The following is an 11,929-nucleotide window of genomic DNA, read 5'->3' on the forward strand; positions in this document are numbered from 1 at the left end:
GACTCAATTCCCAGCATAAAACCAACCAACCAACCAGACCAAAAAAAAAAAAACAAAAACCCCCAAATCCAACATTGGCCAGGACTTTTTCTGAGGCAAGACTGGATCTGGATTCTCTCCTTCACTTGCCAAATAGAGTGTTGTTGTCCCCCATTGCCCCCCCCCCCAATGAGTTCACAAGACCAATAAAGAAAGACACCCCTGGGCAGGACTGTGGGTGGTGTTTTTTAATTTCCATAGTGTATTTGTTCAGTTTATATATAAGCAGATCACGTCACTATTTACAGTACATGAGCATAGAGATTCTACAGTCTTTTGTGATGTAAACAATAGCTCCCAGCAGGGGCCGAGAAAAGAAACCAGTTCTGAAGTATTTACAGACGTTAAAATAGAACTTTATAGTCACAGAATAATAATACGTAGAGCAATTTGGTTAAATTATCTACGAAACTATAGACTCTGACAATGTACAAAGACAGGAAAACAGTTTCTCATTTAGAAGGTAAGACAGATAAATCACACCGGAAATAAAATAGGGACAATGACAACCACAATAATTAAGAGCAAAGAAGTCTTCTTCCTCACTGCTCACGGATAAAGTATTTATATAAATAAGGACACAACCCAACGAAATGGGAAAAAAATATATAAAAATCTTCTACCAATTAAAAAAAATAGCAAAACTAAAAACTCGATTTTCAATCATTAGCAGTGTCCTTTAAAAAATTAAATTTTAGCTTCTATTTATAAATAATAAAGCAGATGTGTCCCACTGTATAGGTGAAGTTCTTGCACCTTTCTCAAGAAATGCATCAATGTAACACACACACACTCACGCACACGCGCACACACGCACACGCACCCACAAACACAACCTTACATTCACATACCCCAGGCTACAGTTACCTTGTTGAGCTCCCTAATACATAATGCCCCCCTACAGTAGAACCCTGGGTATGACAAAACCTCTCAAGTTTAGCCATTCCCTGGTTTGACCCTGTCACAGAGCCAGGGAAAGCCCTGGCTCCCTATTGCTCAAAATTCTCTAGGCTGCTGGTCACACTAGGTCATACTAAGAGAAAAGGGTTTTGAGTCCAAGATTTGGAACTGCGGGGAGGGAGCACAGGAACTACCTTGCCCAGTCGATTAAGGCTAGCTATTGACTGCATCTCCTGACTAGGGCTTGGGAGCTAGGGAGTCTTGTCTTCAATCTCAGCAGCTGCTTCTCATAGAAGCTTGTGCTCAGGCCGTGCTAACAGGACTCAGGAGCCAAGGAGGCAAGCATGAACCTCTGTAATTGACAGCATCGCAGACTGTCAGAGGGTGGGGGTCATCTTCCCCAGCAACCACCTGGAAACCCAAGCCCTCCACTGCCCCATCCCATGTACTCCACAGACCATGCTCCCCATAAGATTTCCAACCTGTTTCAATTGGAATCAGATCACCCCTTCAGAAACCAAGGTGGGAATAATTTATGACTTATTATTCCTAACACAAAAACGCCTGACAAGATTTTAAAATACAAAATACAGAAAAATTAAAACAAAAACAAGAACAAGAACAAGAACAAAAACCTGTTTGGCTATTCAGTGGACCATATCAAAGGTCATGGCCAGGGCCCCTTCTCCCCCAATCCTCATACCCAATTTCTTTGTTTGTCCCAAAGGTACCATGTAAGCTACCTAGCAGAGGTTCACTTAACAGGGTTGGCAGCTTGGCTGCCAGTATTGCAGTTAGAGTAAACCACTCAGGACAGCTGGACACAGGGTTCAACCCCATCTCCTCTACCACAGGAAAACCAGTGCATTTTCCACACTGTATAGGCATCTAAGTAGTTGCTGATGTTCCGAGTTGGTACTGAACAAGTAAGACAACTCATTTGTATCATTGTGTTTCATTGCCAAGCTGCTGTTGGCCGCCATGGTGACTGATCAAAAGACCTTAATTTTGCCTTCCATCTTGGTGGCCAGTGGACACCAGTCTTTGACCACTAGACTGGTGACCACACATTGATAAGGCAAAGTGCTGGCTAATCCCCTTCATAAGGACACTACCCAAGGCCAGCGAAAGGGAGCAAGGAGGCTTGCTGAGGCTTCCTTGAAGAATCCTTTGACAAAAAAAAAAATAATATGGCACAGAGGGGTTGGAGCCACATGAATACCTTTCAGAGGAGCTGTTGTACGGTAGAGACATATCATCTACAAAAATCATAGGTTGTAAGCCCCTCCATTTGGGTATTGGGATGTCCGTACTCCTTCTGACGTGCAAGGCATCCTGATGAAATGGCTTCGTGAAGATCTGTCTCCCCAAATCCCAAAGGCTTGGTCACTGCTGCTATACCATTAAAGATTCAAAAAACAAAAGCTGCCCTAAACATATGCAGTGTGATCCATGCCTCCTGTTGCCCCATGTGTTTTTACAATCACTGGAAAGCAATGTGTGAAAACTGTCTAAGCTGAGCTGTTTGGGGAAACAAGTGTATTGCTAGTATTGTCTGCAAGCAAGCAAGAGACGGCCAAGTGGTCACAACATTCAGATTAAAAGCTGTTCGGTGGGGATGACAACAAGGCTAAAACGCAAGACTGGAAGTTATCAACGAGCCCGATGAGGGGTTTATTCCTTACCATCCCCACAAGGAACTATGGCTTGGGTCTGTCCTGGTAAGCTAGCCTCTTCATGTTAGGCACCTCAGCCAGGACTATGTGAATCTCACCCTGTTGGAGGCTGACGACCTTGTGGAAAGTGCCTCACCCCCGCCCCCAATACATACCCTGAGCTAAGCCAGAGAGTGGAACTCTGGGCCCCCCTGGCTCCAGGATGAGAATGCTGTTATCACTGGATAGCTTCATTTGCTAGCTCAGGGAACAGGGGCCAAAGGTCAGACAGCAAGTAAGAAACTTAGAGTGAAATGATTGCGCCACAAGTGTTGCAATTGGCTAGGCTGTTTTTTTTTTTTGTCTTTACAAAAGTGGGTACCAAGATATAAACCTTTATCATTCTGTTTCTTGGGCTTCCAGTGAAGAGGACGGCCAAGGACTGGCTAGGTACAGACTCTCTCAAGGCTGCTACTGCCTTGAAAGATGGCCGTTTTCTTTCTCACACTGGCCCCCGTCCCAATCCCCTCACCCAGCCTTTAGGACAGCACCTCACACAGATAAAGGGTACACATATTTGCCAGAGGAGAATGTGGAACAAGGCGGAAGTGTCAGGTTTCTGAAAGTGCTTTCATTAACTAGTGCAAGTGTCTGACTAGCTACTTCCCGGATGTCCCGCATGTCCAGGCCAGCAGCTAGCGCCCCGCCCACACTCCCATCTGTTCTAAGTCAAGGCCATTTCTGCGCGTGAAAGTTTTTATCCCAGGCTCTCCCTGCGCTTACCCTGTATCCCCAGCCTCTTCAAACAGCCCTGGAGCTCGTCTGAGTGCAAAACCCTCAGGGATTTGGAGAATAGCATCAACATATTGCACATAAGTACTGGTTCGTTTCCTTCTGCCCCAGTAGGAAGGATGAAGGCATCCCTTTTTCTTTGGCTAATGACACCAACAGGTTCACTCTATTTACGACAACACACCCAATCCCTTTCCACACGTGATCCTGGGATATGGCTTTCTCAAGCTGATCTCAATCGCTGAAGAGCAAATGTCAAGAAAAATACTTTTGACCTCAGTGAATCACATCACACACCCTCTAGGGTGACCCAGGTACAGAGAGAGGTGCCCTGCTTCTGCAGCAGCAGGATCCGCTGAGAGGCGAATTGAACTCAAGGGCTGGGACAGACCCGGACTAGAGCTGGCCGTGCATGCGCATGCCCAAAGAGCTGTCTGCACTTTCTCTCCATTTACTACCTGCACAGTGGCCTCGGCAGTGGCCTCACATCTTCCCCCAAAACACTGACCTCGAAGGCTTGAGGTCACAAAAGACATCTTACTGTAAAAGTCTTACCACATTAGGATTTGAGGGTTAAGTCTTTGCAGCTGGCCCGGAGCGCTCCTCCCACCCCTGGAGGCTTGCTACCCATTAGATGATACAAGATCAACAGATAAACCCAGGCATAGGATGGGCACTTCCTGACTCAAAGCATTTTTCTAGTGGGAGCCACAATGCGTGTCAGGGGGATGGGAGTAGGGACCTTAGCTGCATTCCTTCTTCTCACATCACCTAGTTGATGCATTCTCCTTCAGCAACCAGAGTCATGCCCCACCCCCACTCCATAGGACTGTGGTTCAGCCTTGTACTGACCGAGGAAGGAGATGGAAGAATTCCACTTAGTGGTTGGATTAGACATTTCTAGAAAAATAACAGCACAGCACAGAGATGACACGGAGCCTGAATGGCGATCACACGTAAACATCATTGAGACGCATTAGGACAGCTACAGTGAGGTGGTTGCCAGTAAGTAGCAGCTGCTCCCTCTGGGTTCCTCCTTGATTCGATGGGAAAGAGACCAAGATGGTCTCATGGTCTCGGAGGGGGCCTGACCATCTCCTTGGTAAATTATATGCAGCACCGAATGAATCTTCCAGAGAGAGATCATCTACAGGGCTGGTCATCTGCAGAGCTGGGAGCCTGGTTTTATGAGAGGGTGAGTGGAGAATACTAGAAACTCTTGGCGGGCATCAGCTCCCAGCATTGACCTGTGGTATATCGGGCATCAGTGCCAGGTTCAAGGCTCCGCTCTGCTCTAGAGCCGACCTCTAAGTGACTTTGAAGGAACCGACTAAGTAGCTCAGTTAACCCTGGCTGGAGAAAGAGAGACTTAACTGTTTGCTAAGAATTTGTTCTTTTACCCCAGCAACCAACAGCTGGCCAGGTCTAACTGTGGAAGCAAATAGGAAGAGCCCAGGGTTTTCTAGACAACTCCTACACTCTGAGGTCCAGAAAGAAGGGACTCAAGAAACCACAAGAGAAGTTCTTGGTGGAATCAAAATTCAAATGGCTCTTCAGATTAAATCTAGTCCCTCTCCCATCAGGCAATTTCAGTAAACACTCACTTTCTCCCTTGATTAGAGCCCAAGTTTTAGTGGATGCAACTGAAGAACTTTAATTTGGTTCCATTCTATACCCATTTTCCATGTGCCCATCATATGCTGGGCAATGAACAACTATAAAGGAGTGTGGAATGTTTGGGTCTGTGCTGTGAAAAGTCCCTTCTTGTATCTATCCTTAGGAGCCACCCCTTCTCCAATTATATTCCTGTTTGCTATTTCACCTTCCCCTCTCTATATTCTTGTGTTTTGCAACAGTATTGGGAAGTCTTCTGCCAAGTAATGGCTTCAAGGGCATATCTCCCGGCATATCTCCCCTCAGAGATCAAGTCAGGACAAGGATGGGTCAGCATAAAAACCAGCCAGCATATGGCTCTACAATGGTAGTTTTCCAAAGACTACCACTAGATCAGGATGTCAGATAAATGAAACATCAACCAATTAGTAATGCCTGACCAGAGAGAGCACTGTTGAAGATTCTAATTGCACAACCAGGCTAAAAAAAATTAGTGTTATGATCAATTAAGTATGTCTGCACTGACCAAAGGTGTGGGAATCACGACTGTGACTAGACACTGCCTAAGCAGAAGCTAGGACATCTGCTGCCTAATTGTGCCCCTCAGTCTATTTCACAGAAAAGGAAACTGGGGTTTAGGGAGGCCAACAGATTTGACACCCAGATCCTGTTTCCCTAGTTCTGCTAAAGCTAGTCTCTTCCAGCCCTATCTATGGGTGGAGAGTTTTCCCAATACCAAGTATAAGATCAGGCTTCACTTTCTTTACTGAGGTATTTGAAAATCAAAAAAATAAAACAAACAAACAAAAAAACCCCACAAATTTTCAAAGGAATAAGCCTGGCATTAGCAGCAGATTAATTTAGTTTGGTTAGTTTGATGAGTTATCTACCTTCAAACTTTCTTATTTGGCAGAACATTGGGGGGGGAAATGAAAGAAAGAAATGTCACAAGATCAAGGAGGAACTAATTGATATATAATGAAGCATTAGAATGGATACTCTGCCTAGCTGGTTCTCCCTCATGAAGGGCCCCCAGGGGCCCAGAGGATGTCACACTGGATATGACTTTGACAGCAGTCATAACGGTTTGAAGAGGAGCCCACCATGAACGCTCCATGGGAGTGCCTTGCCCACCCCCTACTCTGTACCTTTACAGAGGAGGGACAGTAAGGACAGCAGCAGGATAGAGGATGGTCTTAATGCTGATGAGTCAACAGTTGACCTAATTCTCAAATAAGCTGCTAGGCTGCTCAACTCAGCTAACTCCACTCTTCCAGCCTCTGACTTTTGCATCTTTATGCTAACTGCTGCAGGAGGCTGGAGCCCGGAGTCAGAAGGCTTGGTGTGGGTCACTGCTCTGCATGCTCCCTGGCCATGGGACCTGGGACCCTGGGCAAGGTACTTCCCCTCACAGGGCACTGTCCTCTCTCCCTGGGGAATGGGCCTAATGCAGCTTGTTCCACTTTCCTTACAGACATTCACGGCTCTGGGCTCTCCAGACAGGCACTCTCCAAGTGTGAGTCGGACAGGGGGAAGGGATTCTCATCACAACTTGAGTGGAACTCACTCAAAATAAAAGAAACCAACCAGGGCTCGGTAGAGTATACTTGGCTACCTCTCTCCACTCTTCCTACTTGTGACTGCAAGCCAATTTTTCCTGCGGACATAGTGGCCACCCAGCACCTCTAGGACTACACGGCCAGGGGAGCAGCGCAGCTCAGTAGCAAACACCTCATGACAGTGCATAGTTAAACAACCGAGGAAGCAATACGATAACCCCAGGCACAGTATATCTGAGCCATAAATACATTTGTTTTAAGGATATACTTTTTTTTTCTTCAATTAAAAATGAGTTTCTAATCCTGATTCTACTCACAAGTAACAATTTCATCATCACACGCTACAGACAGAAGATGTTATGGGGGACATAGCTCAAGTCTACAGAAGGAAGTCAGTCGGGCAGGACGGGCAGAGGATGATTGACAGCACTTGGAGGTGCACCCAGGACGATCCGCTGGAAGCGAGGGCACTAATGTGGCAGTGGAACATCAACGCCATGGAAACTCACGGACGGAAGCAGCTTTGTTCAATGTAAACATTGATTTGTTTTTAAAAGGAAACAACAGCAGATTCAAGTCTCTCTCTCTCTCAATGTGTGTTCTCTCACGCTCGCTCATTGGCTCGCTCTCCTTCTCATATACTTATTTCTTTGAAAACGTAAACATATTGGAGGGCCTTGTCTGAGGTATTGAGGTATTCCTCGAAGGTTAAGGCTGATATCAATGCAGGCTCTGCTGGGCCTCTTTCAGTAAGCTGTCAAAATCCATGGCTTCATACTTGCTTTTCCCGGATGAGGGAAGGGCCTCTTCTGATGTGGGATCTGTGGGTTGGTGAGAGGTAAGGTCGGTGAGAAACTCAGTCCCAACCAGCAAACCTGCCACTGAGGTGGGGGGGGGGGCTCACAGAGCTGGGATGGCCAGGGTGTCACAGTGCAGGAATGGGTACTACCACCGTAACAACCGTCATCCTGCTGTGACCTTTCTTCCATGCTGACAAGATTTCAGAGCTTCAGTAGCCCTGCTGTAGAGCAACGGGTCCCTAAAGAGAACACCCAACAACTCGTTTCCTGCCAACTTCTTAGAAATGGACTTACCTCAACTTGACTCTCCACCAACTAGTAACACTGTGAGTTCTCAGTCCCAGCTAGCAACACTGTTACTACTCCGACCCACCAACTAGTAACACGATTAGTACGATTAGTACGATACAGTGTTGATAGTCATTCACAGAAGAATGCTAATAAACCTACCTCATGGAGATGGGGAAACAGTCTCATAATGGACTGTAGTCAGGTGGAGTGTTGCCTGACCTGGGACCCACCTAGCTCTCCTGATAATGCTGATGTGGGAGTGATTTCTTATTAATAAAGAAACTGCCTAGGCCCCTTGATAGGCCAACCCTTAAGTGGGTGGAGTAAACAGAACAGAGGGCTGGGAGAAAGAAGCTGAGTCAGAGAGTTGCCATGGTTCTCCCACTCCAGGCAGATGCAGGTTAAGATCATTCCTGGTAAGCCAGCTTGTGAACTACATAGAATAATAGAAATGGGTTAGATCAATATGTAAGAGCTAGCCAATAAGAGGCTGGAACTAATGGGTCAGGCAGTGATTAAAAAAATACAGTTTCCGTGTAATTATTTCGGGGCATAAGCTAAGCTAGCCATGTGGGCGGCCGGGTGCCGGGGACGCAGCCTCGCCGCTCCTAACACAACACAATGCTGCATCTTGAGGGCTACCATGGGCTCTCCTCTACGAGTAATTCTTTCACAGGTCATGTTTCTTGGGATTTCACCAACTTGTACACAAACAGCAAGGGCATGATGATGGTTCAGACACACTGTCACCTATTAACAGCAAAGCTGCTGCCTGTTCAAGGGTCACCACGGAGTGACTGTAAAAAGGTAGGACAGCCATGGTGCTGCTGAGCGGCTAAGGGCACGACTGAACCTTCCTGTAAGAGCTGGAAGGTGACTGTGTGGTGAGAGTCATTCACAGGTCCAGAGGCCAGAACAAAAGCAACATGGCAGCCACAGACAAAGCGGCTGCGGAGTAACAGCGGGCATGAGCTTGACTGAGGGCCATGCCCAGAGGGGCCTTCAGTCTAGGTGTCATTAAAGGAAGGCATTGTGCCTCATGTTCTGGGACTCACTAGAATACAGTTAGGATTTTTCTCTCTTACCGTAGTCAGTGTATCTGGGCCAGCGGAAGTGCCGGAGCCCTCCATAGCTCAGGTGGAAGGAGGGCTCGTTGCGCTTCCTCAGGGTTGCGCCGTTCCTCAGGGACAGGGCAGCATGCTCCGAACACCGGAAGGTGATGACGCCATGCTTCTCACCTCTGGAAGAAGAGGATAGGGTAAGAGAGGGTGTTTCTGGGTCAGTCTGGTGGATGTCAAAACACGCATTATAGGATGAGGAGAGGAAAACCATGCCGCATGCCTTCTCATGGATGAGGGACATGAGGCCATGGTGTGAAGCTATGAAGGTGAAGCCTGGGTTGCCTTGGAGACCCCAAGATGTTGGAGATGCTAGATCCATGGGATACCTGCCAAGGAGAGCTGCTAACAGGGAGCAGAACCAGGCCAAGAGAGAGAAGTGTGTTGTCAACAAGACTGGCTGGAGTTGGGAGATCTGAAGAGTGCTTCTACATCAGACATGGAGATGCAGTTTGGAGTTTGCCCAGCTCCGTTTTGGTTTTGCTTACTTACAGTATTTCCTTACTTTGCTCCCTTTCCTCCATTTTGGAATGGTAATGTATATCCTGTGCCACTCTATGTTGGAAGTAGTGATGTGATCCCTTTTTAAATTTTTCATTTAATAGGGGATTATAGTTAAGAGATTGTATGAATCTCAGAAGAGACTTTGAACTTTGGACTTTTAAATATTGTTGAGACTATGATAGACTGTGGGGACTTTTGAAGTTGGACTAAATGCATTTTGCATTATGTTATGGATAAAAGCCTATGAGGGCCTGGGAGTGAAATGTGGTGATTTGAATGGGTGTGGTTCCCTATAGACTCATGGGTTTGAATGCTTGGCCCATAGGGAGTAGCACTATTGGGAGGTGTGGCTTTGTTGAAGAAAGTGTGTCACTGGGGTGGGTTTTGCAGTCTCAGATGCTCAAGCTAGACCATGTTGCCTCAGTTGCTCTTCCTGCTGCCTGCAGATTCAGATGTAGAACTTGATGGAGGAAGGTCATTGGTTAAGTAATAAATAAACTGCTTGGCCCTCATAGGTTAAAACATAGGTGGGAGGAGTAAACAGAACAAAATGCTGGGAGGAAGAGGAAGTGAGCTCAGAGAGGCCATGCTAAGCTCTCCTGGGCAGATGCGCAAGATGAAGCAAGCCGCCAGGTCAGACATGCTGAATCTTTCCCGGTAAGACCGGAGCTACACAGTTTATAAAGATGAGTTGATCAGGATATCAGAATTAGCCAGTAAGGGCTAGAGCTAATGGGTCAAGCAGAATGGGCCAAGCAGTGTTTAAATAAATACAGTTTGTGTGCTGTTATTTCGGGCATAAGCTAGCAGGCGGCCTGGGTGCTGGGGACACAGCCCCACCGCTCTTAATACAACATAGAACTCTCAACTTCTATAGCGCCATGTCTGCCCGCATGCTACCATGTCCCGCTATGAAACCTCTGAAACTGTAAGTCAGTCCCAAATAAATGTTTTCCTTTATTAGAGTTGCTGTGGTCATGGTGTCTTTTCACAGCAGTAGAAATCTGAATTAAGACAGGTGGGCTTCATTTTTCCCACATCCTTCCCAGCTCTTCTTTATTTCTATTTTAATAGTAATATGCTGGTTAGTTCCTGTCAACTAGAGTCATGTGGGAAGAGAGAACCTCAATGAAGGAACCACCTCCATCAAACTGGCCTGTCAGGCCTTTTCTTGATCAATGACTGATGTGGGAGGACCCATCCTATTGTGGGTGGCACCATTCGGGGGCTGGAGCTCCTGGATTGTTTAAGAAAACAGACTGAACAAGCCATGGGAAACAAGTGTAATGAGAAGCACTCACCCATGGCCTCTGCTTCAGTTCCTGCCTTGAGTTCCTGTCCTGACTTCCTTTCATGATAGAGTAAGCAGTAAGCAGAAACAAACCCTTTCCTTTAGGCCACAGTGTTTAGCATAGCAAGGGAAAGTGAACTAGATCCGTAGCCATCAAAATGGAGACAAGGTATGGAATGACACAAGAGAAGACTTTCTGGCTGACACTTTTTATTATGATTATTGTTAAATAGGAATTTAAAACTCCTAATAACCTACTTTGCAGGCATGATAGCAGATAATTTGGCAATACTTTTCAATCAACAAATCTGTGGCATCTATAGCAAACGTTTATTTATTTATTTATTTATTTATTTTAGGCAACTTAGCTTTTGTGGATTCCCTTACAGATGGAACATCAGCTCCCCTAGGTACGTGAGGACAAGCCAGGGTTGCTTAGCAGACTGCAGCCCCAGGACTTGCTGTAGAGGAAGGGAGGATGGTGAGTAACATAGAGATGCGCCACAGTGCTCGCTTCGGCAGCACATATACTAAAACTGGAACGAGATGTGCCACAGTGAGGTCACCAAACAAGAGCATCTTCAAAGTGTCTAAGGGCATTTCGTGGCCCACATGGTTGTCTGCACAAAGGCCTTGACAAGCCCAGGGGCTTCAGCTCTTTCCTGATAACTTGTCAGAGCTCATCCAGAAAGGAAAGCAGGGTTTTGGTAGTACCAGATGTTGAGTTGACAGAAAGCATGGAAATGAGCTGGCACTGGGTCACGTGTCAGCAGGATTCATCATGGTCCTTCTCCCACCCACATCCCTCCCAGCCCGCTGCGCCCTCCCACTCGGAACAGCTGGTCCTAACTCACCTCTTACTTCTCGTCAGCACCTGGCACTCTACGATCTCGCCGAACACCTCAAAGCGCTTCTTCAGTTCCCGAGAACTCATGTCACTGGAGAGATTTCGAATGTACACCACACGGCCTTCGCCCTGCTCAAGGAGGAGGATGGAGAGGAAGCCTGTTATTATTCTCATGAAGTCTCTGTCTAGGCCTGGCTGAGCAGCAACATTGCTGGAGTCAGAGAGAGGATAAAAGATAAAATCGTGGCTCTCGTGGCCCTAATGCTCATCTCATTATCTCTCCTCCTAGTGTCCTCTGACCCCTACAAACCGGTTGGTTTTGTTTTTTGTTTATTTTTTTTTGTTTTGTTTTTTTCAAGACAGGATTTCTCTGTAGCTTTGGAGCCTGTCCTAGAACTAGCTCTTCTAGACCAGGCTGGCCTTAAACTCACAGAGATTGGCCTGCCTCTGCCTCCTGAGCGCTGGGATTAAAAGCATATATCACCATGCCTGGATTTACCTGTAATTTTTGTTGTTGTG

At 46.6% G+C, this 11,929-nt stretch overlaps 1 protein-coding gene across 2 annotated transcripts in view; it reads right to left on the bottom strand.

Moving 5' to 3' along the window:
• Window positions 1-219: 219 nt before the first annotated feature.
• The window catches only part of Ppargc1b (PPARG coactivator 1 beta), a 108,541-nt gene continuing 96,831 nt past the window's right edge, over window positions 220-11,929 (bottom strand). For both annotated transcript variants that reach the window (XM_013349583.2, XM_013349582.2), the window contains 3 exons: window positions 11,418-11,539; window positions 8,736-8,890; window positions 220-7,380 (listed from right to left, as the gene is read on the bottom strand). In XM_013349583.2, the coding sequence (XP_013205037.1) occupies window positions 7,280-7,380; window positions 8,736-8,890; window positions 11,418-11,539 (378 nt within the window). In that variant the 3' untranslated portion in view covers window positions 220-7,279. The remainder of the gene's footprint in view (window positions 7,381-8,735; window positions 8,891-11,417; window positions 11,540-11,929) is intronic.

This window comes from Microtus ochrogaster, chromosome 18, assembly GCF_000317375.1.
Source record: "Microtus ochrogaster isolate Prairie Vole_2 chromosome 18, MicOch1.0, whole genome shotgun sequence".
Classification (NCBI taxonomy): Eukaryota; Metazoa; Chordata; class Mammalia; order Rodentia; family Cricetidae; genus Microtus; species Microtus ochrogaster.